The 26,536-nt window shown below is 46.3% G+C and overlaps 2 protein-coding genes across 5 annotated transcripts in view; both read right to left on the minus strand.

The window, feature by feature from the left end:
- Nucleotides 1–9,380, minus strand: part of adam11 (ADAM metallopeptidase domain 11) — a 41,335-nt gene extending 31,955 nt beyond the window's left edge. The window contains exons 1-4 of one of the 4 annotated variants that reach the window (XR_004764078.1): nt 8,869–9,378; nt 8,248–8,438; nt 3,893–3,969; nt 3,159–3,225 (exon numbers count right to left, since the gene is read on the minus strand). Coding sequence is in view for 3 of the 4 variants with exons in the window: in XM_035406185.1 (XP_035262076.1) it covers nt 3,159–3,225; nt 3,893–3,969; nt 8,248–8,438; nt 8,869–8,926 (393 nt within the window). In the remaining variant the exon portion in view is untranslated. Of the gene's footprint in view, nt 1–3,158; nt 3,226–3,892; nt 3,970–8,247; nt 8,439–8,868 lie in introns of all 4 variants that reach the window. The other 3 variants (XM_035406185.1, XM_035406184.1, XM_035406186.1) reach the window with 3 other exon arrangements.
- A 2,704-nt stretch (nt 9,381–12,084) lies between these two features.
- dbf4b (DBF4 zinc finger B) lies at nt 12,085–26,146 on the minus strand. Its single transcript, XM_035401063.1, has 12 exons — nt 25,993–26,146; nt 24,256–24,410; nt 23,633–23,833; nt 23,353–23,403; nt 23,048–23,117; nt 20,586–20,650; nt 19,926–19,965; nt 19,558–19,603; nt 17,971–18,102; nt 17,173–17,311; nt 16,226–16,353; nt 12,085–15,719 (listed from the first exon to the last, which is right to left on the minus strand). Exons 2-12 carry the CDS (start codon nt 24,400–24,402, stop codon nt 14,285–14,287), a joined length of 2,454 nt encoding a protein of 817 aa, XP_035256954.1. The 5' UTR covers nt 24,403–24,410; nt 25,993–26,146; the 3' UTR covers nt 12,085–14,284.
- Between the last annotated feature and the right edge of the window lie 390 nt (nt 26,147–26,536).

Below are 26,536 nucleotides of genomic sequence, written 5' to 3' on the forward strand. Positions count from 1 at the left end.
AGTCCAGTTCCTTAACCACTGTGCTACACTCCGTCCTCCACTCCACACATGCAAACACACACAGACGCACAAGCACACACACACACACACACACTTGATAACACACACAATCACACATACATGTGCAAGCACACACAAACGTGCACGTGAGCACTTACACAGACTCACACGTACACGCACACAACCACACGCATATGCGACACAGCAGTGTGCACACGTGCGCGCACACACATGTGCACACACACATACACGTGCACGCACGCACACACGCATACATGCGCACACACACGCACACACACACACAGACACACACACGTGCACGCACGCACGCACGCACGCACACCCGCACACACATGTGCATGCACGCACACACACACACACACACACACACACACACACACACGTCCACGCACGCACACATGCACACACATGTGCATGCACACACACACACACACACACACACACAGTCTCTGACTCAGAGAAGCACAGTACCACCTCACAGTACCACACAGGTACTGCAGTTCAGGGAAAGGGCTACAGCAGGTAAAGCAGCTGCAGTAACGCTGAATAAGCACTGCTGATTTGCTCTGCCACCTTGCTGAGCGCCTGGGGCTCTCTGGGTATACATTACAGTCCCTGGAGATAAGGGGTCAGGATCAGACATTTAACCAGAAAATAAGATGATAGGAACCTGGACCTCTTCACCTTGGAGGAGACCTCTACTATCCCCTATGCCTGTGTGTGCATTTATGTAACTAGTTCTGTGACTGTGTATGTGTCTTGGTATGTGTGCAAGAAAGCTCCTAGTAAAATGCAGTTATTACATAACACCTGAATCTCAAGCAAGTTTAGCTTGAAACAGGGCTCAAGAAGCACTTTATATCACACAACCCCATTCCCAAGCCAGCCAGGGACCATCTTCAAATGAGATCTCCTAATCCAAGTTAAAAAGATAAGCCAACATTGTTATTTGCAGAGCAGTACATAATTATCCTTTATCATCCACTAGGTCAGACAGGAGCTTTTACCCAAGACTACTTCTGTTACTTACATCACAGTTTTACCTGTACCCACTTGACACTCAAACGCATGGGTCTACAGTGGAGGAAAATCAGAAAAATGGAAAACTATTTTGGTTATGTACAGTGCCAGTAAATCAGGACAGTAGAACCCAAACTACTCAAATCTATCACTTCTCCCTTAGTTCCTGTGTGTGACTCGTTTGTGCTCCCTGCTCAACACCGACTAAACTATTACCTGGGATTGTGCAAATACAGACCACTGATTGGCTCTCTTAAAGGGGAAGTCTGGGTGGGCAGAGCTGGGCTCAGTGAAAACCTGGCGGACCACAGTGAAACTGCAGACAGATGAGTAAACGATGCTTTGAGGCTGAAACAGGACACTGTGTGCTTGGACCTGATATACTTCCTTAATAGCATACCAACACTTTCGTTTAACTTTCGGCAGCACAGTTATGTTCTGTCCAAAAGAACAGAGCACTCTCGCCATTCCCCATCTCTCCCTCTCTCTCATTTTCATGTCTTTCGGTCTGCCCCCTTTCCATTTTTTCCCTCTTACTCCGTGCCTCTCTGTCACTGTCTGTCTCATTCTTGCTCTCTCGTTCATTTTCACTCTCTCTCCTTGTCGCTATGTTCAACACATACATTTCCCTGACCTCTCTCCTGTATTCTCCCATTCTCCCTCCCACTGGGCAGCATCGTTGAGATGCTAATAGATTGGTGGGCCATAACTGTGGCAAAAAAAGTGATTGATAGACAGACCGTTGAAAGGAGAAATGGGAAATATACGGCCGGGTCAATAAAATGTAATGAATCAAAGCTGTGCTGGGATACATGGGCTGGCTTTATATTTATCTAAGCTGCAGGAGCATTGCAAGCCGTCGCAACACAGAGCCGAGGGAGAACGCGAAATGACTCCCTTTTAGAATTCCACTCCTGCCTTTGAAATTATGCCACTTTATTCTTTTTTTCTTTCCCTCTCCTCCGCCAACAGCTGAGTGACAGGACTGAGCCATAGTGGGCTGGGGCTGCCGGTTGCCGGGTTGCCACGGAAACTGGCGTCTGATTGGCTGGATGGGTGTGTGATAGTTGGAGAGTGTAGGCGGGGGGGGGGGGGGGACAGCAGCGTGCACTCCCAGTGTTGGAATACAGCAGTTTCCCTGAGCAGAACCCCGCAAAGCACCGAGGCGAAGGTGCCACCCCTGCTGGCCAGAGTCCACCCGTCGCCACCCAGGCACTTAGCAGGCCCCGACCACCGACACGTCTGCCCACGCCTCTACCCGCTGCTGTCCGAAATCCTGAGCCAGCCTTTCAGGGGCGGGGAAGGGCTCGCTGCCAAATCTGAGGCGACCATTTGGTTCATCTGGAGAGTGGGCTAAGCCGAGCCAGCTCTCCGCAGCTTCGCAGCAGTAGCAGCACACCCTGGACCAGCAGACCCGCTTCAAAAGAAGCCACATGCCGATCGACACATGGTACACAGTTCCGCTGCCCACCCTTCAGTGGCTCACAAGACAAATGAGAACTATAAACAAAAATCAATGAATTATGACCCTTGACCCCTGCTTGTCCTACTGCCCCGGACAAAACATAAATGTTCCTTGGCTGCATCATCAGTTAACACCAGACAGTTGCTTTAATCTATTTTCCGATAAAAATTCCACAATTTAAAAGAGTAACATTTTAATATATAAATGCAAAAGTCTAAACAAATGTTTTTTTGTGTTCTAACATCAAGCAGTGTCCCTGGTCAAAATCACAGCTAAAACTCAGTAAAAATGGTTATCTGCCATGCTTTTGAGAATCTGAGTTCCCAATGGAGTGGGAGACATTGTGCTAATGCACCTATATCAAGGGGTAATTCAGCAGTTGCTTATCAATGTGACAAAACCATAGGCCACTCAGTCGCACGCCACCCCATTCCCCTCCAACACCAAGCAGTACCTCCCTGCTTACAGACACACACTTACTGCACAGGCATTCTGAACAGGCACTTCACAGAAGTGCATGGGGTGGATCAGAAACAGCTCCCATTCACTTCAGCAAAGCCTCAACAAAGGCTGCTTAGAAGGACAATGGCCCATGCTACAATGTCCACAAAGAAACTTCCAGGCAGCTGTCAGTTATGAAACCCAGCCCTACCACAGTCTGCAAGGGCTTCCCATCCTCGTCAAAGTGCCGCTCCACGTAGTCGGAGGAAAGGAGGTTGCTGCACAGAAAACAAAACGGACCAGATACAGAAGCGTAAGTATGTCCATATTCTTGACAGCATAATTGTCAAAGATAAATTTAAATACACTCGCAAATCCTGAAAGGGATCTGTGCACTCTGCATTGTTTCTCAAATCAGCGACTGTATCTGAGCCCACTTGAGAGTTTGTTTCACAGCAAGGAACCAACTGTATGGTTTATACTGCAGGCCATTTGCAGAGACCACTGAGCAGGTGAAGACTAGCAGAATAAAACCCAACTGATCATAATACAACTTCATAATAATCAGCTGCTTCAAACTCCTCTACACTCTGTGATCGCCAAGGGGAGGGGCTCTGTTTTTATCAGATTAATAATGCAGCACACTGGCCATATTTCCCTTTGCACTGAGTGCTAAGTGCTGCCTCGTGTACACACACATGTATACATGTGAGTGAGTGTGTGTGTGTGTGTGTGTGTGTGTCTATCAGTCTGTCTGTCAATGAATGCATTTAGTATACACCATGGCAAATGCTGCCTTAATGATTCATCTGCACACAGACGCTCCATCATTTTCAAGCATTTCAGGATAACGGCATCGATCAAAGGATGAGGTCAGCATTGTAAAACAGTGCAGTCCCTGAGAGGAGGCAGTGGGTCCCGATCCCGGAGATGTTCTGTACTCACTGGTTTAACTCCAGGTCCAGGACGAAGGAGCTGCCAAAGGCCTCGATCAGAAAACTGCTTTGAGCCAAATGGACAGGCTGGGGGAAGACGAAAGACAGCGAGTGGAGAGAGAGGTTAATTCCCCAAGGCACACACAGCAAATGGACACTTCCTCTCCACCCCCACACCCCAACAGCTCTTCACATAAACCTCTTTGACTAGAGTCCCAATATCTGCATAGTCAACACAGAGAGACTATGAGCTCATCCATAGACCGCCTTAATGGTTTAATTTATGATTAACATTATCCAACACAGAACATTATAGAAGATTCTCTCACATGTACCCTTAAGACAAATTTGCATACAAAATATTTGTGTCACTGAATGGAAATTGGATGGATCTAGCTACTTAAATAATTGGATCAATTAAGGCTCAATTGATTTGACCGGAATGAATACGAAACCCCACTTTAGCCCAGTAGGAGCAGGGCATTATCCACCTGATAGAGATGGATGGCACCAGGAGCAAAGGTGGAGGAAAACACCTGCTAACATCCATCTATGTCATAAGCATCAATTCCCTTCCTGCTAGACCACAGTGTATGTCAAAGAGGTGAAGGCAGTGGAACAGGAAGTTTGAATTGGAACACATTTTTATCTACAAAATAGTACATCTGTGAACAAAACTGAGGCACCCTCTCATTGAGCACACACTATTTCACTCATACACCACCGAGCGTGGACTCGTAACCTTGGCATACTGTTGCAGGTCAGTAGCATCCACTGGGAAATCATTCCATTGTATACCTCAGTAGAACCCACTACAGAGGGCATTGTTTGCTTTTTTACCAGAGACACCAAGGGAATTGCACATGATGTACCACCCCGTGTCATCCAATGAAAATTTGAGAGACAAAATTTGAACATGTGAGATTGAACAAAATGAACAAAATGACCTAATTTTCTCACAGATACTCTGGATTCTGATATCTAGCTCAACTAAAGCACAAATATAGTGAGAATGATTTTCAAGTCAGTCACAAGCAGAAATGTTTGATTCACAAACAAAATCATTCTTTATCTGATTTGATGTTCAAAGCTAAAGTTTAGAGCAACATTCTTTGGTATCCTTGCATAAGCATGTTTAGTTCTGCCTGGTTTCCTTATCAATTCAATTTGATGAAGATACGCATTTAACTGCTTCCATAATTTTCCCTTCAAGCCGATTTTAACAGAAGGCAGGGTTGGCCCTTTTAATTTTAATTTTCCATAAGCAGGTATTTTGTTGTAGCGACCACTTGTCCACATTTCAGTATTTAGCACCACAGTGTTTTCAGCCACCATGCCCTTTCCAGGGACTGTAGATGCAAATTAGCTTGAAGCTAACTCTGGTGCAATTATATTTTAATTGTGCATGGCTCCGGCTAAATAAACAATAAACTAATTTAATGAATCAAGCAATTTTAAGCACTTTCCAAGGACCGTTTCTCACATATCACATCACGTAAAATGAACATATCAGTTCCCTGAAGGTTGTTTCCATTTATTTGCAAATCCTTTAATGAACATGGGACTTTCATTCTCTTTAGCACACATATCTGACACTGACATAATTTTAGGAGAAATCACTGTAAGTTTGTCAGATTCAGATCTATTTCCAGGGGATTAGTGGGGGAATTGCAATTACATACGGACAAAACGTAGTGTTCACACAGAGAAGGGGCCCAGCGTCAAGGCTGGAGGCCTGCAACAAATTTATTTTCTCTAAGAACTAGAGGGAGTGCTGTAAGTCCAGTTGAGTATTGCAATTTTTCCCTATGTTTCAATGACAAAAGCAAGGGTATAAAAATTTGTGCTGTTGAATGGACCGTGGGTATGTGTATCCCAATACACCAGAAGCCTCTTACTGATGAAGGGAGTGAATCGAAATGAAGTGAGTTGAAGTGTGACCCCTAATTTGAGACCCACTCATTTACAATCACTAAACTAAGTAATATGCGCACTGCTCAATCCGTAATGAATGGCGTAACAATGGAGGTACTGGAAATTCCTTCCACTGCTTGATAAAGTTTGAATCCATTTGGATTTAAAGTATTTTTTCCTAGTCTAAAGGTGCAAAGCAGCAGCAGAAAAAAAAACCTACTCAAACCTACAGTTTGCAGGGCAGAGATTTTTCAATTGTCTAAAAATCCATTGTGTACATCAAAAGGGGAAAGATGGGTGTGAACGAGGCTTATCTCCCAGATTACACTTCTAAATACCACAATCACATGATTTGGGCTCCAGGACGAGACCTGGGGACACAAACCCGATCGTGTACAGGGCTTCCTATCAATATCCGCAGGCATGAAAACTCAGCAATTACGACGGTCCAATCAGGAGCCTGACGGAGCAGTCTGGGCTACAGGCTCGTGCACGTGGTGAGGGCAGCTCAAGGTTGTGCAACCGTGGGGCCGAGGAAAGATTGGTCACTGATTGACAGGCAGTATTTATAGGGCTGGTAACAGTAGAGGTGGAGGTGTGAAATGCGATCGGGGACCTCAGCCGCTACGGCAGAAAAAACTTTGCGTGTGTCAGGCCGGGCCTGCGGGGGCCCGCGGGGGCCCGTCACTGGGTATCGAGTGGGGGCCCAGGCACAGGCCATTAATCTTCCATATACTAAAATAAAAGTCTGGCAAAGCCCTGGAAGTGTCCTGCCTCTCAGGACAACAACGTGGCCTTTGCGCTGCCAGTTAGCCGCAAGCCTATGGTACATTCCCACAGACTCCCAAAAGGTCAGGTTTGAAGTGGTGCCACAGACGGGCCCCAGACCAAAGGGCTGAAGGCTCGGACAGTAGCACGGCCGCCGGCGCCTAGCACGTCTTCGCTCCGCTTAAAACCCTTAATTATTTAAATGACCTCCAGTAGCAGATTCAGCTAAGTAATTAAAGCACAAGAGTGCAAACCGGTAGCACAAAGGTCTTGTTCCGCTTAAGCGTACTGACCAGAGGGCAGACCCTTCCCGAAAGGGAAACTGGATCTTTCTTTTTTTTTGGGGGGGGGGGGGGGGCGGCTGGCTCTTCTTCAAAAGCAACCAAGAGAAGCCTCGATGAAAAGATGACACTACCACCCGGCAAGAATGGTGGCCATAACTGCTCTCTACATGCCCACTTTAATTATTGATGGGGAAAATTCTTTAACACGCCATTGAATAATGAAGGAGCCGGGAGCAGAGTCCTGCCGCAGCAAAGCTGGATACGGTTCGTTAATGTTTCATCTCGTTTTCTGATGAGAAGCCGAAGAGACTCCCACTCTTTCGTTTCAGTTCCGCTGTCCTAAACCCTCTCTTTTGGCCCTGCACCCCCACGCCCTGGCCTTGCTAAATGTGCGACCCACTTCACTGCTGTGTTTTACATTTATATTTTCAGCGCTCGGCGCAGCACACCTGGTCAATCTTCACAGTCCCAGGTCTGTGTAGAATACCAATGACCAATGACTAACACCCACACCGCTCTGCACCAACGGCACTACTGCTCTACAAAGCACTCCACTTACAGTAAGCACTCCGCTGTCCATTTCAGCACATGACAGTGGAGTGCTACAATGCATTATAAAAGTAACCGGTTTACCTCCAGTGCCTAAGGGCTAGAGGCAGGGGGGGCAGATCTTGTTGATTGTTTCCAGGTCATAGGCACCACATAAGTTAAAGCCTCCTGTAGAACCTGCAGCAACCCACTGGTCCTTGGAAGAGCTGACCCCCTAGAGCAAAATATCCAGTGCTACTAAATGCACAGAACATGTCATATCACATGGTCCTTCTATAGGACTGACATGTTTGCAGGTGATCCCCTGACCCCTGAGTACTTAACCACTTACCTAAGTAGAGTACTGCCTTTTTATTAACCCCCCCCCCCCCCCCCCCCCACGCTGGACAGTAGTGCCTCAGGACCTTAAACAAGGACTCATCCGTTTTTTACCCCCTGTCTTCAGTGAAGACTGACAGAAGAGGGCAGTGTGTGTGGCAGTGGGCAGAGGAAGGGGGAGGGCAGACGGCAGGGAGCACTCAGACCCCACAAGAGTGGCAGGGGAGACAACAGGAGGAGAGAAATAGAGGGCCAGGTGACTCCTCTGCACCACTGAGTGGGCCCTTAACCAAGCAGAGTCTCAAAAAGACAACAGAGAACGTCCAATGGACAACAACTGCCTTAAAAGCCACAAAAAGTTTCAGCTGTTTACCCAGAGGTCTAACGTGGCAATGTTTATCATTTTTATGCAAAGGCTTTACGATGTCAAGTTAAAACATTTGCCTGCCCTTTTAAACTGGTTTATTCGTTTACTTTGAATGCTTATCCACTCAGCGACAAACCATCGTTTTCCCTAAACAATAAAACTCACTTGTGCGCCCTCGGAGTGGTTCTTCACCCGGGTGTCCAGATGGCCATGTACGATCTCTCCCTCCGAGTCGATCTGCTGTACCAGCCGTTTGGGCTTGATGATTTCCTCCACAGCCCCGCTGCGCTCTCCTCGTTGCTCCGGTGCTGCCCGTTCCCACACAACCGCATCCCGCATCACGGAGCTGCTCCAGCCTGCGGGGCAGGGACGAAGGCGATTAATCAATCTGCTTTTGTTAAACTGAAGGCTAAGATGTCGCAGCTCGGACAATAATGCAAAACACGCACATGGAAATCGACGTGCATTTTGGCAGCGATTTAGTTTTTTAATGTATGCTGCCTCTCAAAGCTCGATTTACTGCATTCAAGCACCAGATGGATGGACGCGCTGCGGGGAAAATTCTGTTGATGCAGCAAATCTACCTCGTCGGTTCTGCTGAGAGGGAGGCAAAACACGACCCGAATACTTGACACAGAGGCAAAACCCAGAACTGAGCTACGGACAGATCATTATTGAAGTAGGAAAAGTGATTATTGGTGCAGAACACAGAATTTGTCAGCGGAGGGGGGAACTTGCAGATGAAAAGCTATGCGGTTTCAGCCTCTCCCTCCCGCTCTCCCTTACCTGTCACGGCAAACCGTGCACTCACTGCAGCAAACACCAGGCATCGCAGCGCCAGCATGATGTTCACATAGTCCCCCGGATTTGCATGAAGTGCAAGGAATAAATGTACAAAATGAGGGGAAAAACACGGATGAACAGCCGATGACGATGAAAAATAGAGCAGCAATTAAACCTTTAACGGTCCCCTCTCATTTCCCCAGTGCTTTTAGTCATAAAAAAATTGAAGTCAAAGCTGAGAAGCGTCATTGTGGTTCAGAAAACAGGAAGCAGGAACGCGTCAGAAAATGGAAAACCAAAAATTAAAAGGTGTGAAAAGGGGGAAATACTATGTGCACAGACATGTTTTCCAGCAAGGGTGGAGGGCAGTGCGTGTGTACGCTATGCGGTCCGTCTTCACTGCCTCTGCGGTGCTGGAAACAGTGGATAGAAAATGAACAGAAGAGCATCGAATCCGCGTTGGCGAGAGCACGTGGGATCGCGTGCGCCCTCCTCTTTTCTCTCGCTGTCACCCCTGTTTTATCCTCTCCGAGAAAACACCCGCGGCAGGATCGTCTCAAAGGAATGCGCGCGATAATACTCCTTCCTACATAGCACTCACTTGGTTTCACACTGACAATAGTCAATCTTTGCAGGACAATTGTTGTGACACAAGTCTTAACAAACCTCTTCGGGACCAAATTCAGGAGCGTCGAGAGGGTGATTTAATGCGCAGTAAATGTATTAGTCCTTCAGGGAAAACCCCCTCATAGTGGCTTTTCCCTTTCCGAGTGTCGTCGTGCCTATCACGGCAATGTTAAGCAAGTTGCTGGAGATTCATCATTTAGGCTTCTTGTCTCATTATTATAGCAGGCAGAAAACCACAATATTGTCACTAAATGCACTATTTTTAACAAACGATATTCGCAAATCAGTTTTTTTTAGAAAGTTCCAATAAGAGCGTGACATAAATTTATTTAAAAAAGCAGCCAGGGTTAAAACAATAACCGCTACTTTGCCAAGTACATGAGGCAATTATGATCTGATCCGTATAGCACATTTGAATGATTTTTGTCATTGTTTATAAAATGTGTTATAATGGGCAACACCCATAAAATATATGATATTATCAGAATGTAAATGCATTGTTTCTGAACAGAAGAGTAACATAAATTACACAGTGCAACGTGTATATAATGGGAATTTAAATGGTAGTATTAAAGCAATACATACCACAACCCTCCCCCTCTTTACCACAGTTCCCATTTCGCTGCTCGGACTTCCCGTTTCTCCCACTATGCAAGTCTCACAATCGATCGTGCAATGAGTAGTCTACAGTACCTGTATTATCGTGATAACAGGGACTCCAATTCTACTCAGTGCAGAAAGGCTGAAGGACACAGAACTCGCATAGATGACCTTCTCTGCCCATGTATCCTATTGGGTCAAAATCAGGCATTAAACTGAGTCATCTGTTCTTGTCAGATGAAGAGATGTTGCTTATGAGTAGATTGGTTATATGAACATTCTGTGGATACAAGTTACATAGCAATTAGACTGGAAAATAATACAACTCTCCGCTGATTAACATCGATCAATACCTGAGTTTACCAATTACAATAGATACCAGGGCACGCATTGCAAAAACCTATGTTACCCTTGAGGATAGTTTAATCTTGGAATATGCTAATTTAGCTTCTGATGTGACGGATATTTCTGATCATCTTACATACATCCGACATACTAAACTAGAATTTATTTGTAACTAATTATTTTGAGACATGTCCTACTTAAACTTGTCAAGGATTAAACTGTGCCCGGGGCATATATAGTTTATGTATTTACTTTAGTTTTTTGTTGAAACATTAAGTCTTTATTGGTTATGGGGTGAATAACCTTATTTCAAAGCATTTAGAAACAAAATTATACTCATTCCTCTACGAACCACTTGGTCATAGCCCATCTTCCGCCGTGGTCTGAATACATATCTCTAGACTGTACCTGGACTATCACTACTCTGCAGGGCACTCCCAATCTAGGATCACTCTTGCATCATTTGAATCCTTCCAGTTTATTCCTGTAGCACTTTCATGTTACAATTTTATCTCCATCCAGCATTTGTATTGCACTTGTCTTGTTACCTTGATGTTGTAGCTTGTCTTCATGCCTCCTGGTTTGACTTACCATAACTTTCTGACCTAGCCTATGCTTACTGCATGTACTGGACTTACTGTGTTCATGTCTATGATTAACTGTTACATAATGAGTATTGTACCTTATCGGACCTGTATTTTGTAGTTGTTCCAATGACCTTCGGTATACACTTATTATAGGTCGCTTTGGATAAAAGCGTCTGACAAATAAATGTAATGTACACGGTTAAACTGCAAATGTGCATCGATACCTGTGAAACAATTTAGCAGCATTGAAGAGAATGGAGCAGGAACAACCTTGTGCTAAGTATCAAATGTTGTGTGTCAGCTATATGTCAGATGTATTGGTGCTCCCACAAGGGCACATTGATCTGGACTGTCCTTTATCAAACGAAGTTAGAGTACTCAATCAGAGCCCCCATTGTATGGACCTGTTTTGCCTACTTCAGCACAAGTCCTAAATCACAGTTGCAGGAAGCCTTTTGCTCTCTTGTTATTCGTTAGGTTACATGGTTGGCTTTTGGGAAGCATGCATCAATGTGCAATTACATACCACTCAGCTGATCTACAAAGCAATAATGGACCCACCCATTTGCATTTAAGTGCAAGGCACCAGTCTGCATTGAAATATGTAGTAAGCATAATGTACAGGCTAACATCCTGCCCTTTGATTCTGCTGGTTGACATGGCAGCACTATTGTTAGTGAGACTCTATTGATATTTCACCCCTGGCTTCCTCTGCTGGGCTTACACGTCCAACCTGATAGATTGGCAAATAAACTGTGGCACGAAGTAGTTTGGAAGGATAGACTATTCGTTGGACTAGAATGATGAAACTACTCAAGAACATTATTAGAACACACACATATATATATATATATATATACACACACACACATATACTTTTTTTGAGCCCATTTGTAGGACGTGGATGTTTTTGACACATAGCAATTCTAATATACCTTTTACATTTAGCAGATGCTCTTATCCAGAGCAACTTACTACGGAGTGCATGATGCATTTACTCTAGGAAAAAAGTTCCAGATCTAGAAAACGGATCATAACAGACAAATGTCCCGACACATGCAACAGTGTAAAAACATTTTTTATTTTCATAACCCGGTCACATTACTGCTTAGCTTATGTTGTGCGTGTATGCAACTACCCCAGATATGTCTACATGTATGAAGCTGCAGCGATGTCTTCACACATGAAGCTACCCCCTTGTCTACATGGTTGAAGCCTAGTCATGTGTCTACATGTATGAAAGCACTCGAGCTACACATTTACTGAACATGTACAAACCAAAGCTTTGTTTACTGCACATATATGGAATCGAACTATTGGTTTACATATATGAAGTTATCTGGTTATGTTTCTATATCCAGTCCATCCTGCTAATAATAAACTGAAGAGAGAAGACAGGGGAGGACAGGACTGAATACTACTACCTCTGCTTGACAGTGGTTAGATTGGCAGGAGAGAGAGGAGGGGCATGTGGTTTAACCTCCAAAGAGAGGAGTGTATCAAGAGCACAGACAGACAAGACAACCTCCCTACAGACCAGACTACACAGCTCCACTTAATTAATGAACTCTACGCACCTAAAGCACAGAATATTGACTGCAGTGAGCAGTTGCTCGCCTAATCAGATGAGTGATGTCATGCCACCAGGAAGTAGTCTATTTTTGGTTGGGGAATACAATGCAACATTGAAAAAAAAATTATAATGATGAAAAATAAAAATATTCAGTGTTTTCTCAATAGAAAATGACAGAAGGCAATGGAGTAAAAACGCTTTCAGAAAAAAGTCAAATACCTTGTCAATTAGAAATGTTTATTTGTTACAACGGCTAAAACAATAAAAAACATGATACCTACAAATAAAGATTTAAAATACTGCTACGATTCAATATCCCATCAAAAGACTATTTAAAAAGTTAGTACAGGACAAGGCATCTCCAGGGAAATAGTGCCCTTACAGCTGCTGAATTCAGGCTCATCCAGTCACACAGGACTGGCAAGGGTTTCAGCACATTACAGCAGACAGCTAAAATGAAGAGACCACATTCAGTGATAAAACCGATGATCCTGAGCACAAGGTCTGCCAGGATCAGGCTCCAACAGAGACTGGGGCAGCCAAATAACCAGTCAAAAAGCTTAGAGAAGTTCACGTTAAGCTGTCCGTGCATTTCCTCAACCCTGGTCCTGGAGGGCTGCCCTACCAGCACATTTTCCAGGTTTTCAGCAAACCGCAAGTTTTCCCATACTGGGAATGCCAGTTCCATTGACTGTAACAGGATCTGCTCTCCAGTCTGCGGAGTTTAAGTGCCCAGGTGGAATGAAAACAGTAAGACCGCAGCTGCCATGAAAAAAAAAAGAGAAAACTAATATCATAAGGAAATTCTTTCCAGGTTCTAACTCTTAGGTTACAGAGCGTGTCGTCTTCCACTCCAGACATCTCGGTTACATGATTGGTCGGTTCATCTGATTAAACTGCGGGCAAGTAAATCCTCTTTCCCAGCACCGAGGTATCATAACTGAGAGGGTCTCTCGGAAAAGAAAGCGGCTCGCATCGATCTCGCGCGGTCCGGCCGAAGAGGCCATTTTGTAACGGTACGGACGGCGAAAAGACGCTGCGTTTTAGAGCGGAGGCGCGCGCGCTCCCCGGGAGACATCACTGTCGCTGTAACCCGAGCCACGCCTCTGAAAGTGGCGTGAAGGATAGCTTATGCATTTTTGACTTTCTGCAATATGAAACCCAAGCGACGCCGCGCCCCCCCTGCATTATTCACGGGGCGCACGCCTTGCGCACACATTACCGATTTGACCATCATTATCCAAGCGGACAAAGGCTAAAGCAGCACTTTGCACTAATGGACCAGAGTCTATCCTAACTGCGCGCTTACTGCAAGGCTAAGCTAACAAAGCTAAAGCCCAAAGCAATGAAAGCAGGAATTAAAGGCAGCCTCCACTCTGGCGGATGACTAAAAGCGCTTTCATATACCGCGTTACACTTCCACGTGAGGAGGAAAATCCAAATGCGAATTATGCAGTCTTCTGACATCATAATAACTCATTGCTAATTAAGTCAGGCGATTGATACAACAGGAAAGCAAAAGTGCTGATGAAGCAGAATCCAGTTGCAAAATCAGCTCTGCGGGGTTGGTCATTCATAGAGGTGGGATAAATTTAGAAGGAAAAGAACCCCCCCCCCCCCAAACCACAAAAAAATAATAATAAAAAAATAAATTTCATAAAATATACTGTACATCTCAGTTTAGTCTTCACATATTAACCCCTAGTCCCTGGATGGCACAGGTCTCGAGGCACTGGTCAGTAGTTCTGGAAAACAGGGCGGGGTCTGTGTCCTCACCACAAAGAGACGGAGGCGGCGTTGGGGGGTGGAGCACGGAGCAGAGGCGCGACTCGTAGCCGCTGCCCCGCATCCCCGCACAGGGCCTCTGCAGCAGGTCCAGGTCCCACAGGCACTGCCCTCCTCTGGCCGGAGGGGGAACAGCAGGCGCGAGGCGGGAGAGCAGCCCGCGGTCCCAGTCAGACTCGGAGGAGGACGGGGAGCAGGCGGAGGGGTCCGGGAGGAGGCCGGACACGTTGAACGCGGAGGAGAAGGACTGGGCGTGGGCGGGGTCAGAGTTCGGAGTTGCCGGGGGAAAGCAGGGGTCACCCGAGGGGTGCGGCAGGGGCGGAAGAGGGGAAAAGTCTCGGGGCACGGGAGAGGGCTGAGGGCAAGCAGTAAAGGTCGCGGCGGGGTCGCTCACTTCAAATGAGTCCCGGAGGGACGGAGGAGGCGGTTGGGGAAGGTCTGTCACTACGGGGAGAACATCCTCCATTAGGCGGGATTCCACGTCAGGCAACCCCCGAGGATGAGGCTCCGTCCTTCTGTGCTCGTGCGAGACTGATGATGTCACGCGGCTGCCGTTCCCACAGCCGGTCACTGCGAGACCGTGAAGAGGCGGACTGAGGTTACAGGGAGAGCGGCTCGGTTCGGGGTGAGCGTCGACGCGCGGTCCTCCTCCTGACTCCAAATCTGCTTCCCGTTTCCGTTCGGCAACTCCGGGGGCATCGGACTGGCTCGAGCAGCCAGCAGGAACTGGGGGCGGGACGGGGAGAGGCGGAGCCTTGCGTGTCGGGTGGACGGGGTCGATGGAGAGGCTAGCGGCCCTTCGACTCTGCGCGACAGCGGGGTCGGACGCGGGTTGCCGGTTGGTCCTGCGCCTCTTGCTGGCCCTCGGGCTGAGGCTGGACGCCCTGCCGCGCTTCCTGGGGTTGGGGCCTGGCGAAGGCGGGGCGCTGCGGAGAGTTCCGGAACCCGCCCTGTCCGTCTCGGGCGGGCCAGGGGTCCGAGAGGCGGGCGCGGGCCAGCTGCTACCGGCCGGCGGCTCCACCCGCCCCGAACCCGCCCCTCCGTCCTCGGCCTCGCGAGCCCGTCCCGTTTCTGGGCGACGCCGCTGACGAGCGGGAGGTGAAGGGCTGGATGCTGGGGCGGGATTGGCTGAGGCAGCCGGAGGTACCGCCCCCGGCCCCGCCTCCGCCCGCTCTGGTGAAACGGGGAGCGCCGCGGTGTCTCGGGCCGGCTGAGGACGGGGCCTGGGGGGGCTGCCCTGGGACAGCAGGGCCTGGATGGCCTTCTCCGCCTCGCTGTGAGCCTGGGGATCCAGCTCCAGGGAAGAGTCCAGGGGGAGGACCCGGGGGGACGGGAGTCTGGCAGGACAAGAGCACGTGTGAGAACACTTCAATCAAACCAGCTCACAAAGACAGCTCAATCAAACCTAGTAAGATGATGAAAACACACGGCCATCAACAAAAGCGCAAAGAAAGCAATAAAACCAGACATTAAAGAATGAAAACCAACAGAAACAATGAAATCACAGTACAGTACAGGAAACCAAAATCTGACCCACGAGGCCAGTAGTACTGCCGGTTTTATTCTTCCCCTCTAATGAGGGCTGATTTAAAACTGGGACACCAGGCGAGTTAAACAATGATGCACGATAAATTTCTGCGTAATCAGCCAATAAAGTATAAGCATATCGTATTACATCATATCAATCGGGTAAAAAAGAAAACCAGCAGTACTACCTGGGGCAGATTTGCGTATCCCTGCTCTATAAGGCCTTTAGGTAGGGACGTTTGCCTAATGGTGGCCTGATGGCGTAAGGAGGCCGTCGGGCTGAGAGAGCAGCAGAACGCGGATCCGCGCCGCTTACCTCGTCGTCGCCAGGCTCTCCGTCGGACCGCGGGCGAAGACGGGCTCCATCAGGGCCACCAGCTGGTCCAGCACGCTGTAGTGAGTCGCGTCCCGCACAAACCCACGGTGCTGATCCGACTTCAAGTGCTGGAGAGACGGAGCAGAGTCAGCGGGGAGCCAAACAAACACACACATACAGACACACACACACACACACACACACACACACACATACAGCCACACACACACACACACACACACGCACACACACACGCATATGCACGGACAAACACACACAGGCGCACGCATAAACAAACACATATGCTCGCACACGCAACGCAACCCAAACAACCTAATGCATGCAGACAAGAACTTGGCTCTCATCTTGCCTTTACAACGCGCACAACAAAAACGCTGTATACATCAAATCGAAGCACCGTCGCTCACAGCATGGCCCATATAGCCAGAAAGTGTGTGTGTGTGTGTGTGTGTGTGTGTGTGTGTGTGTGTGTGTGTGTGTGTGTGCGCGTGCGCGTGAATGCGTATATAAACATGTACGTTGGTGGTACAGTGCTTGCTGATAGAGCTGTCAACACTCAGATTCGGGTGGAGAGAAGAATTAGTCATTTTTAAATGCAAAACAAAAGTCAACTGTTAGCACAAGAGTCCCTGGGGGAGTTACAGAATCGGAGCGAGTAAAACACTCGCACTCTATTGGCTAAAAGCCGTGTTCACCTGCCTTGCATGCGCCTATAGCCCCTTTTTTTCATTTTTTTATTTTTTTATTTTTTACAGAACTTCTCACATGCTAGAATTTAATGAAAAACAGGACGTGCATGTAGAAAGAACAGGACTGTACTCCTCCAACAGAAAGTTAAAGGAACACATTATGCTTTTAACTCATAATAAGGAAAAACACAAACGCAGGTCTGACGGTCGCGGCTCCCGTGCGCAGGCACACCTCACCTCGTCTTGCTCCTTGAAGGCCAGCTGGCAGCACTCGCAGAAGCCCACGGTCTTCTTCCGGGCCCGGCGGGGCGACGGGGTCAGGGGAAGGGGCGGCGGAAGCTTCTCCTGGCTGGTGCTCGGGTCCGGCCTCCTCTCCCTGGAAGAGCGCGCACACACACACAGACACTGGGAACAGAGGCCCCCGAAACGCCCGGCACGGCTTGCAGGGGACGGAGCCTCGCGTTCCCCGTGCAAAACGCGCCGCTGACGCCAGGGAGTGGCCGCGCGGTATTTTCAAAAAAAGCGCAGCACTGAACTGCAGTACCCCTCCCTTCCCTCTCTCCAAATACGCCATCCGCACATTACATTACATTACAGGCATTTGGCAGACGCTCTTATCCAGAGCGACGTACAACAAGGTGTATAACCGTAACCAGGAACAAGTATGACGAAACCCCTAGAGAGAAGTACTGGTCCAAGTGCAGGGAACAACCGCATAGTTCAACTTGGACCCTGAATGTTAAACTGATTAACACTAAACAACGAGAACGGCAACAACGCAATCTATGGAAAAAATACAAGCAGTAGTTAAGACAGTTAATGCACCTAAGTCACCTACGAAACAGCTGCCTAGTTACAACCCTAAGCTTACAGTCATTTACAGGGGGGTAGGGAGGGATGGGGAGAGGTGCAGCCCGAAGAGGTGAGTCTTCAGTCGTCGTTTGAAATGGGTTACGGCATGCCTATGCCTTGTGCACGGCACACAGGCATGCAACGTGCAAGCTAGACAGAGCGCTCCTGGGGATTGTCGCTTACTTGGTTCGGTGGTTCCCCTGGTCCTTCCCCGCCTCTGGGGGCGGAGGGGCGGGGGGCTCGAAAGGGCTGAACCTGCCCGTGTAGCCCAGTGTGGGGAAGACCATGGACTGCAAGTGGAGGGGCCTGTACTTCCTATTCACACAAAGCAGCACAAAGCATTACTACAAACACAGCACTGCACATAATACATCTAATACTACGCACAATGCATCTAGCACTAATCCCACTAATCGCACCTTTAGAACCAAGGTTTGCGATTATTTACAGTATTTTACATATACTCGATTCCTTAATCTAATTAATGCAAGCTACTTTGTTACTGTAATATTACTTAGTACTTAAAACATTGTGTCAGTTGTTTGTAGTAGCTGAGTTCTATTAGGTCTGTACTTAGTGTTATCCTTCGCCCTGCTACAGCTCCTGTAGGTTCACTTGTTATCTGCACTTGGGGTTATTTTTGCAGTAATGACCTTGTAAGCAGGTTCCTGATGAAACAAAAGACTCTCCCAAATGAATAAATGCAATAAATTGAATGTTATAGTGATACATCCACAATTCCTTCCCCAAAGGCATATGATGTGAAGATGGCATCTACTTGGTAAATCACAAATTCCAAAGACCCAGATATTTAAAAAATGGCCCTAAGCTGCTAGCAAATGCTAACGCCATCCTTCGTGCAAAGTACATAATTTATATCAAAAATCATATTTCTATACAAACAGAACACTAAAGCTTCAAAACTACAAACGCTCAGCCTAGCAAAGACACCAAAGAAATCAGAGCCCTGTCCACTCGAGTTCTCATTTCAGAAAATGTGGAAAATGTAAACCCAGTCCCATTGCCCTAACACACCCCCAATTACTTTAAGTGGGGGGGGGAGCTGTGGATCAGCACTTTGCAGAAGTTAATACACCTGTTAATCCCCACCGGGGGGTAGAGAACAAGGGCGACGCGTGTGTCCCAGCATTCTCTCTGGTGTCTCTGGACGCGCGGACGCCCTCTTCACGTTACCAAACCGAGTCTCATCCGCTTCGGATGAGAAGACCAGCTGGCTGAAACTCAAGTCCGCCAGCCGCTCGGCATGTGGGGGGGGGGGGGGGGGGGTTACGGGCCCGCTCGCCCCCGCTTCCGCGGAGAGAGAGAGAGAGCGCAGAACCGCCAACGCCACCCGTTACACGCGGCGCGGCCGCGAGACCCCTGCTCCTCTGCCGATTGAGCGGGGTGTGATTCCATAAGGAAGGGGAGGTGGGCCACCGCCCCCGCCACCCCTCAGTCGCCCTCTCGCCCCGAACCCGGCTCGCTCTGTCGCCTCGTGGCACCTCCCGCGACGACGGCGATGACCGAGCCCCTGGCCCCGCCCCCTCATCAAACTTAAATGGGCTACGTTGGCTAACCCCACTGCGGCGCGCTTCAGTCTCATTACACCGGGGGAGAGGGATCCCTTTACGCCGTGGGGGGGGGGGGGTCAGGGGAAGTTTAGATGTTTTTTTTTGGTGGAAATGAGGGCCCCCTGAGGACGCCGGAGGACTGCGGTTGCCCCGCGCGCCGCGGTCAGTTACTCCACCTGCGTCAAGGCGACGCGCTCACCTGCTCGAGTCCTCGATCTTCAAGCACGGCGACTTCAACGCTCCCGCTGTGAACCAAGGGAGACGAAGCACGGTGAAAAAAACAGGGAGAGCAAAACAAGACACCAGGGGACTGCTCTCCGTGGGATTCACAGCTAGTGGGAGATACGCATTTGAGCTCTGGTGTTCCCTTGGCAGATATTTTTTTTACTATAAGCCATTACTCATCATGAACATGGCCATAGCCTCTCTTGTCAACAACTGGATAAAGTGTGAATGCAACTGAGCATTTCACAGCTTGTAGGGTTGGTGCTAAAAAAAATGCCTGTAATGTAATGTAATGCTAAGCAAATGAGGTCTTTTGAAAGTATGAACATGAGAAATGCTGACCTTTGGCAACCTTGGGAGCAGAAGATCCCCCAGCCTTTTTCTGTGAAACCAAGAAAGATGAAGTTAGTCTTCAGGATAGGTTTTGGATTATGTTCCACATACTTTTATTTTGAAGCAGACTTTCACTATCCCTTTGAGCAATTTGGAATGGCCAAATGTATTTGTAGGGCCTGTCCCACTGCTGCAACGTCCTCTGTCCGTTTTGGGGAGTGAGGGACGGGCGCTGGCTCTGCCGTGCCGCTCCTCCGCACGCGGCCCGAGTGAAGGGCGCTCCACCGAGCACGCGGCTGAGCGCGCGCGACCGAAAAGCAGTCGCCGAGACAAGGACAATCCCACCAACCGAATCTCTCCCTCACTCTCTCCCGGGGCAACGCTACGGCCAATTATCCGCCTCGCTGGGAGTCTGCCAATCACTGCCAGCACAGCCGTGGGCAGGATTCAGTACAAAATGTGGGATGACGCACATTCAACCACTATTTTAGCAGGATGAGCCATCTGGCAGTCCTGTCACCATTTTTTTACTACATAATTTAGACGGCATCCTTTTGGAACAGACAGACGAGCACTGAGCTTGAACACACAAATATATTCTACTTTATTTTCCCAAGCCACAAACAACATCTTTGGCAGTGGCTACCATCTCCTGACAAGGCACTTTACCTCCACCTTCCTGTTTTTGGCCCGAGCAGTCGCCGCTGTCAATCTTTCGATGTACAACAGGAAATCTGCATTTTCTGTTAAGGTGAACAGTTGAGCATCGACGCTAGGAAACTGAAGCCATTCATTCACACCAGCCTGTGCTGTACATCTTCCATTGATAATTTAAACTGTCAGGTCCACTTTAGCGTACTGAGGGTGATTTGGAAGTACCTATGCAAAATAATTTCCAACATCTGTCCTTCCCAGCCCCCTCAAAACACTGTTAATTTAAATAAAATTAATTAAGCTTATAAGTAGCAATGACATTTAATGACATGTAGGTTTCCAAAGCGTGTGCCGAAATGTTGATGCAATATTCAAACCATGGCTCAGCTGTGCAAGAACCATTACCAAACACATGGGACTGTTAACAATCCTGTATCTTCTTTTGTGTGTTTGTATATTTGATTTTAAAATCAGTGGGTACAAACTGATCAGCCCAACAAAAAAACCATAACTTTAGTATACCAGATCCCATTATTCCTCAAGTATTCAGGAGAAATGCACGACAATTTGTGAAACTTGAGAGCATCTCACTCCTCTGAGATTCAAGAGACCCTGAAGGTAGATTAGACTTCCCAGAAACAAGAGCTAACCACCATTTGCAGTAAACATCAATAAATCACAGATTTTCAATTATCCATGGGACCTGAGACTGTAACATGCTGCCCTCTGCTGTCCCTTCACAGTCACTGCAGCACTAAATAAAAAACATAAGGCCACACTTGGGGCCACTACAAACATAGAATATGCAGCCCAGTGATGCGAAGCCACTAGATTTACTCAACCTGACAAATAGTGCACTCTATGAGTCTTCATTTCTGAAAGACCAAACATCCACAGTCAGATAACTTTCAGCTGAATGAGATGAGAGTCTGAAGAAAAACAAATTAAATCACTACACGGCTGCCTGGCCTGATTCTCTGCTGCAGTGATCAAAGGAAAAGGAGGAAACCGTTCAGTCAGGAAACAACACAAAACAAAGAAAAAATGCAATAGTTTGAAATTGAGCAGATGAACAGCCTCTACCAGTCTAATCGACGTCTAATACTAGAATTTTGCTCTATGTTGGCAAACTTTCAACACTGAAATCGTAAGCAATATGTACTTACGAATAATTTCCTAATAATTCATTTAAAAACTAAATTAAATCAGAATAATATGACCACATACAAGAATAAACAAACCTGTATAAAATATGTGGCACATGAGGATACAACTCCAGAAAACCCATGAACACAATAATGTTTTCCAGTTATGTTCAAATTACAAATGAATGTTAGCCTGTAAATGTGTAAAGTACAAATAACAGGCTTACATTATAACAATGTATAGCTAACCACAGCACAACCAACCTGTAAGAAAAGCATCTGTCCTGGATAATTTTATTCTTACAACTGATATATTTTTGAAGCATGGCACAACGGAATGAATGGAATGAGAAAATTTGTGTAAAGAAAATGTTTTCAGAAATTACAGGAACTTTTTATTTAAACAATATCTGTGAACAAAGCTGTGCTAGCTTTTAGCACAGTTCTCAATGAAATACAGTCATTGAAGACTGTACAGAGAAACGGTAACCTTGCAAAAAGTCAAATGTATTGATTACATGGCATCGGCATCAATGCAACTGAAATACGTCTTGCCGTCAACTCATCTTGTTTTCACCTGGGCTGTTTTTAAGAATGAAAGTTCTGAATCTACATTGCCAACATACTCAAAATGAACAGCCAGAAATGCCACTGTTGCCAACATAAACCATTTCACTCACGTGATTCTGTGATTTTGCATCACGTTACAAAACCACCCAGAATTTCAAATTAAAATGTCCTTACTGGTATTTAATCACTCTGATAAGATAAAATGAGCAACTCTGTCCATCCATCCATTATCTATACCCGCTTATCCTGAGCAGGGTCGCTGGAGCCTATCCCAGTGTGCACTGGGCAAGAGGCAGGAATACACCCTGGACAGGCCGTAACCTATCGCAGGGCGCTCCACACAGAAAGGCCGAGATTCGAACCCACAACCTTCTTGCTGTGAGGTGAGAGTGCTACCCACTACACCACCTTGCCGCCCCCTAAGCAACTATGTGAAATTGATACATTCTGAATTCTACGAGTACTTAATCTGAAAATAATTATCAGAAATTGTTTGCTTTACGATTACATGTGGAGAATTTAAAGAGCATTTGCATAGGAGCAACTGCCCTATGGATCGTCATCACTACATCAGAGTCAATTTAAACCCACATACTGTAACAGATTACTGTATGCTCTTTTGTTCAGCATCCCTGTGCAGCGGTCTCTGAATGCATCAACCCTGCACCACAAACAAAAATAAAAACATCCTGCATGTCAGATAATGCTATATTTCACAATGCTGGCCATGAACAACCATGGTGCTTTGCTGAAAAAGGATACCGTCCACGTGCACAATCTTCACCCCCCACATGCGAGCGTTGGTCAGCACACTGCTTCCACGACAGCGCTCCTGAACAGAACACACCCACAGACACACAATAACCAATGGAATGGCCCTGTTAATTGTACATGTGACAGAACTGGTTAGTTATACACTGCAGGTCTCATGAAACTAAATAGTAACTACAAGCTACGGACACCACAGTTCTTTATTTTACAGTTGATTTCTATTGTCAGTTTAAACAAGGAAGGTCTCCTCATACAGTAGACAAACTAACAATTATCCAAAGAAGAACTGCACTTACGTTATTGCCGATTGCTTTTTCCAGGAGGGCCTTCCCACGGCTACCACATACCTACACAAACAGAAGAGAGGTTCCCCTGGTCATTGACAGTCACCCCATTATGTCCAGCATGAATCAGTACCATGTATAAATCGCAAAATACTTTACAGGCACAAATTCCAGCAGGAAGCTATTATTATTGGTGTACTCCATCTTACAGAGATAGTAGACAACCATTCAACAAAAATGATGGTAGTAAATAAGTTCAAATTAAATGCATTAAGAGTGGAGAGGTGCTTACTGCTGGCCTGGGAGTGGCACAGCGCTGGCTGCTTGTGCCGTCCTGAGACTGCCTGTTGTGGGCGGAGACTGGGGAGCAGGAAGCCACGCCCTTTGTCCCACCCGCCACTCTCAGAGCCTCCCTCGGCTGACACTCAGTCCAAGCCTCCTGGCTGCCAGTTATCACAATGTTCACGTCCTTATTGAGGAAGCTCTCCACATTCTGCAAAGAAAGCACCATCTAAAGTGACACACAATGCAGTGCGCATCCTAACTCACCTTGAAACGGCATAGCTGTGTTATTGTGGCACGTGTGTTAGGTTCATATGATTATGTAAACATTGTTACTGGTTTTGCAAAGCTCAAACCTGGTATAACTGCCCCACTGGAGGTGTAAAAAAGCTGCATTGAACTTTATGAAAATATATGGTGTCCCTGTACAAGAGCCAGACTCGACGCAATGAAATAATGCCAGCTTTCAAATTCAAATTCAAAAAACTTTATTGTCTATCACATAGTGTTAGAAAATTGTCTTAGGTTAGGGGCTCAGAAACAACATAAAAACATACACCCAGAGTTTGCAGAGTTGGACCAATAACACCCCAACTATAATACTCTGTGTCCTTCCACTCCTAAATAGCATACCCCTCCAAGGCGAGTGATGGCCTCCACGAGCACAGTGGAATGGCGACTCTTCACGCTGTCCAGGTAAAACGACTTCCCTTTCAGCTGCTGAGGTCCCAACAGGTTCTGCGGTCCCAGCAGGTCCTGCACCCATGTCCAGCGCTGCATGGTCCCCACTTATTAGACACGAGATTCAGTTATCGAGACACAGAAAGAACATGGCCTGTCATTCATTAACAGCAGTAGTGTCAGAGCTAGCATGCCAGCTGGTTTTTGATTGCTGCAATTACCCTTGTGTAATTAGCCCAACTAATGTTTATGCTAATGTTCAAATAATGTAATTACTAGTGTAATTCCCCAGTGATATATTCAGATGTGTTCTATCAGGTTATATAAATATTAAGAATAATAATATCAATTATAACTTAATCACAATCAAATAGATGCTCTTTGAGAACTTCACTAAAAACAGGGTTATAGGACTAAAGGGCACATTCTGCCCACAGCTCCAAATACTAGGGGATCCCTCTTCCAATCAGAGCCTCCCAACCTTTGGGTTGGAGGTCATTAGCTCACCAGTGTAAATCTGCTCACATTCCCACATTAAACAAGCAGCACCTCCAGCTCTGCAAAATAGTAGCTATCTTGCCCGTTATTACTGAATTTCTTTTTTCCCCCTGCTCAACCCTAACATTAAAGCAGTCAACAGCTTTTCTAGTAACAGTTTTCTTGTATATTGTAGCCATCTTTATACGTTATTTTTTTCGTTTGTCACTAATAATTTCTATATTATCTTCAGTAAGTCGTGGAGGTTGCCAACCTCCTGTCAATGCTATCGCCGTAGCACCTGGCTGTGACCAATAAACTACCGTATCATAAAAAGCCAAATTCATTTAAATGGTCAATCTAAGTACGTAGTAAAAACCACCAAATGGAACACACCGAGACTAGTACTATCTATTACTCTCTGTTGTCGATACACAGCTACCCGGCTGTTAATGAAACGTTTTACTATGGTTGGAATGATTAAGTGAATTACCAAAGTTGCTGCATGCTGCATGCTATACACAACGCGTGCGCTGCGGTCGTAAAATATTTCACACGAATACTTTCATAGGTTCAATGAATAACTAAACAGAACACACTTGGTTGTACTCTACAACCAAGACAAACATCCTTGGTACAGGCAGCAGCGTACCGTTAGCTAACAAATTTTTAAATTTACTTCCAAGCGAAAACGATAACATAAGCTAAAATTAAGTTTTTAATTACATTTAAATAGTTTATTAAAAGTTTGAGCTAGTCTACCTAGACTAGCTAGTTACTCCGGTGGGTAAACAAAGGGCAAAAAAATTGCGATCAAGCAAGCTAGCACAGCAAATCGAGAAAACAAAAACATAGCATTTTGATGTCCGTTAGCTTTTCATAGTTTGCTAGTCTAGATCATGTAGAAGATATGTATGCAACGTTCTTTTATGAAGCAGTTATAACAAGTAAACAATACCGCACATTAATTGAAGTTATTACAACGTGGTCTAGATTGAACACCACGGCGATTTTGAGACAAATTGACTCGACAGCATGCTAATCATTGCTAGCGATTTAAAAACAAGGAGGGACAGTTTGCTCTTCGTAGCTAGCTAGTTAGCCAAATTACCGTTAATGTTATCGGGACTGATATCTAACCTCGTCAGAAATGCAATTTTTAAAGTTAGCAACAGATCAATGTGCAATGCATATTGCTAAACAGTGGTTTACCTGACGTGGCTGAAGACGAATTATTCGGTTAAACGTCTCAAAAAAGTTATTCTTGTATGAACCAGTTATCTATTTCAATCCAGCTTTGTTGTAGTTCAGTATTTCCACCCCATTTCCAATTTTGAAACTGCCCCCCTGTTTGCATCCGGGACATTTTTCGAACTACGGATCGTAAAGTTGGACAAATCACCTCCTTTGAATTGTCTTCAAACCAGAGCTTCAAACCAACCCAAACACAAGCCGATGTGTCGTCGTTAGTCAGTCAGACAAACTCAGTAAACGAGTAGGCCTATTAAAAATAAAACAAGAATAGCCTCAATAAATGACAAGTTATCTAGTGCTTTCAAGTACCAAGAAAAGAAACATACATTTTTTACCTCTTCTGCTGTGGGATGAGTCTCATTATCGTAAAACATGCTTGTTTTCCTAAGAAAGATCATTCACTTTCTGGAAATTTTGATGTCATTTCAATTTAAGTGTATGTTTTCAATTTTAGTGATAAAAAGTACATTTTATTTGCTTACAGCGGTTTCTGATGACCTAA

The sequence above is a fragment of the Anguilla anguilla genome, chromosome 2, assembly GCF_013347855.1.
Source record: "Anguilla anguilla isolate fAngAng1 chromosome 2, fAngAng1.pri, whole genome shotgun sequence".
Taxonomy (NCBI): domain Eukaryota; kingdom Metazoa; phylum Chordata; class Actinopteri; order Anguilliformes; family Anguillidae; genus Anguilla; species Anguilla anguilla.

Excerpts from the sequence above, each read along its gene's own strand:
- dbf4b (XM_035401063.1), bottom strand. The coding sequence starts at position 24,402 with ATGCAGCGCTGGACATGGGTGCAGGACCTGCTGGGACCGCAGAACCTG. Across the intron at positions 23,404-23,632 it reads GTGCCACTCCCAGGCCAGCA|GTATGTGGTAGCCGTGGGAA; the intron begins GTAAGCACCTCT and ends CTGTTTGTGTAG. Across the intron at positions 17,312-17,970 it reads CAGGGGAACCACCGAACCAA|GGAGAGGAGGCCGGACCCGA; the intron begins GTAAGCGACAAT and ends GCGCTCTTCCAG.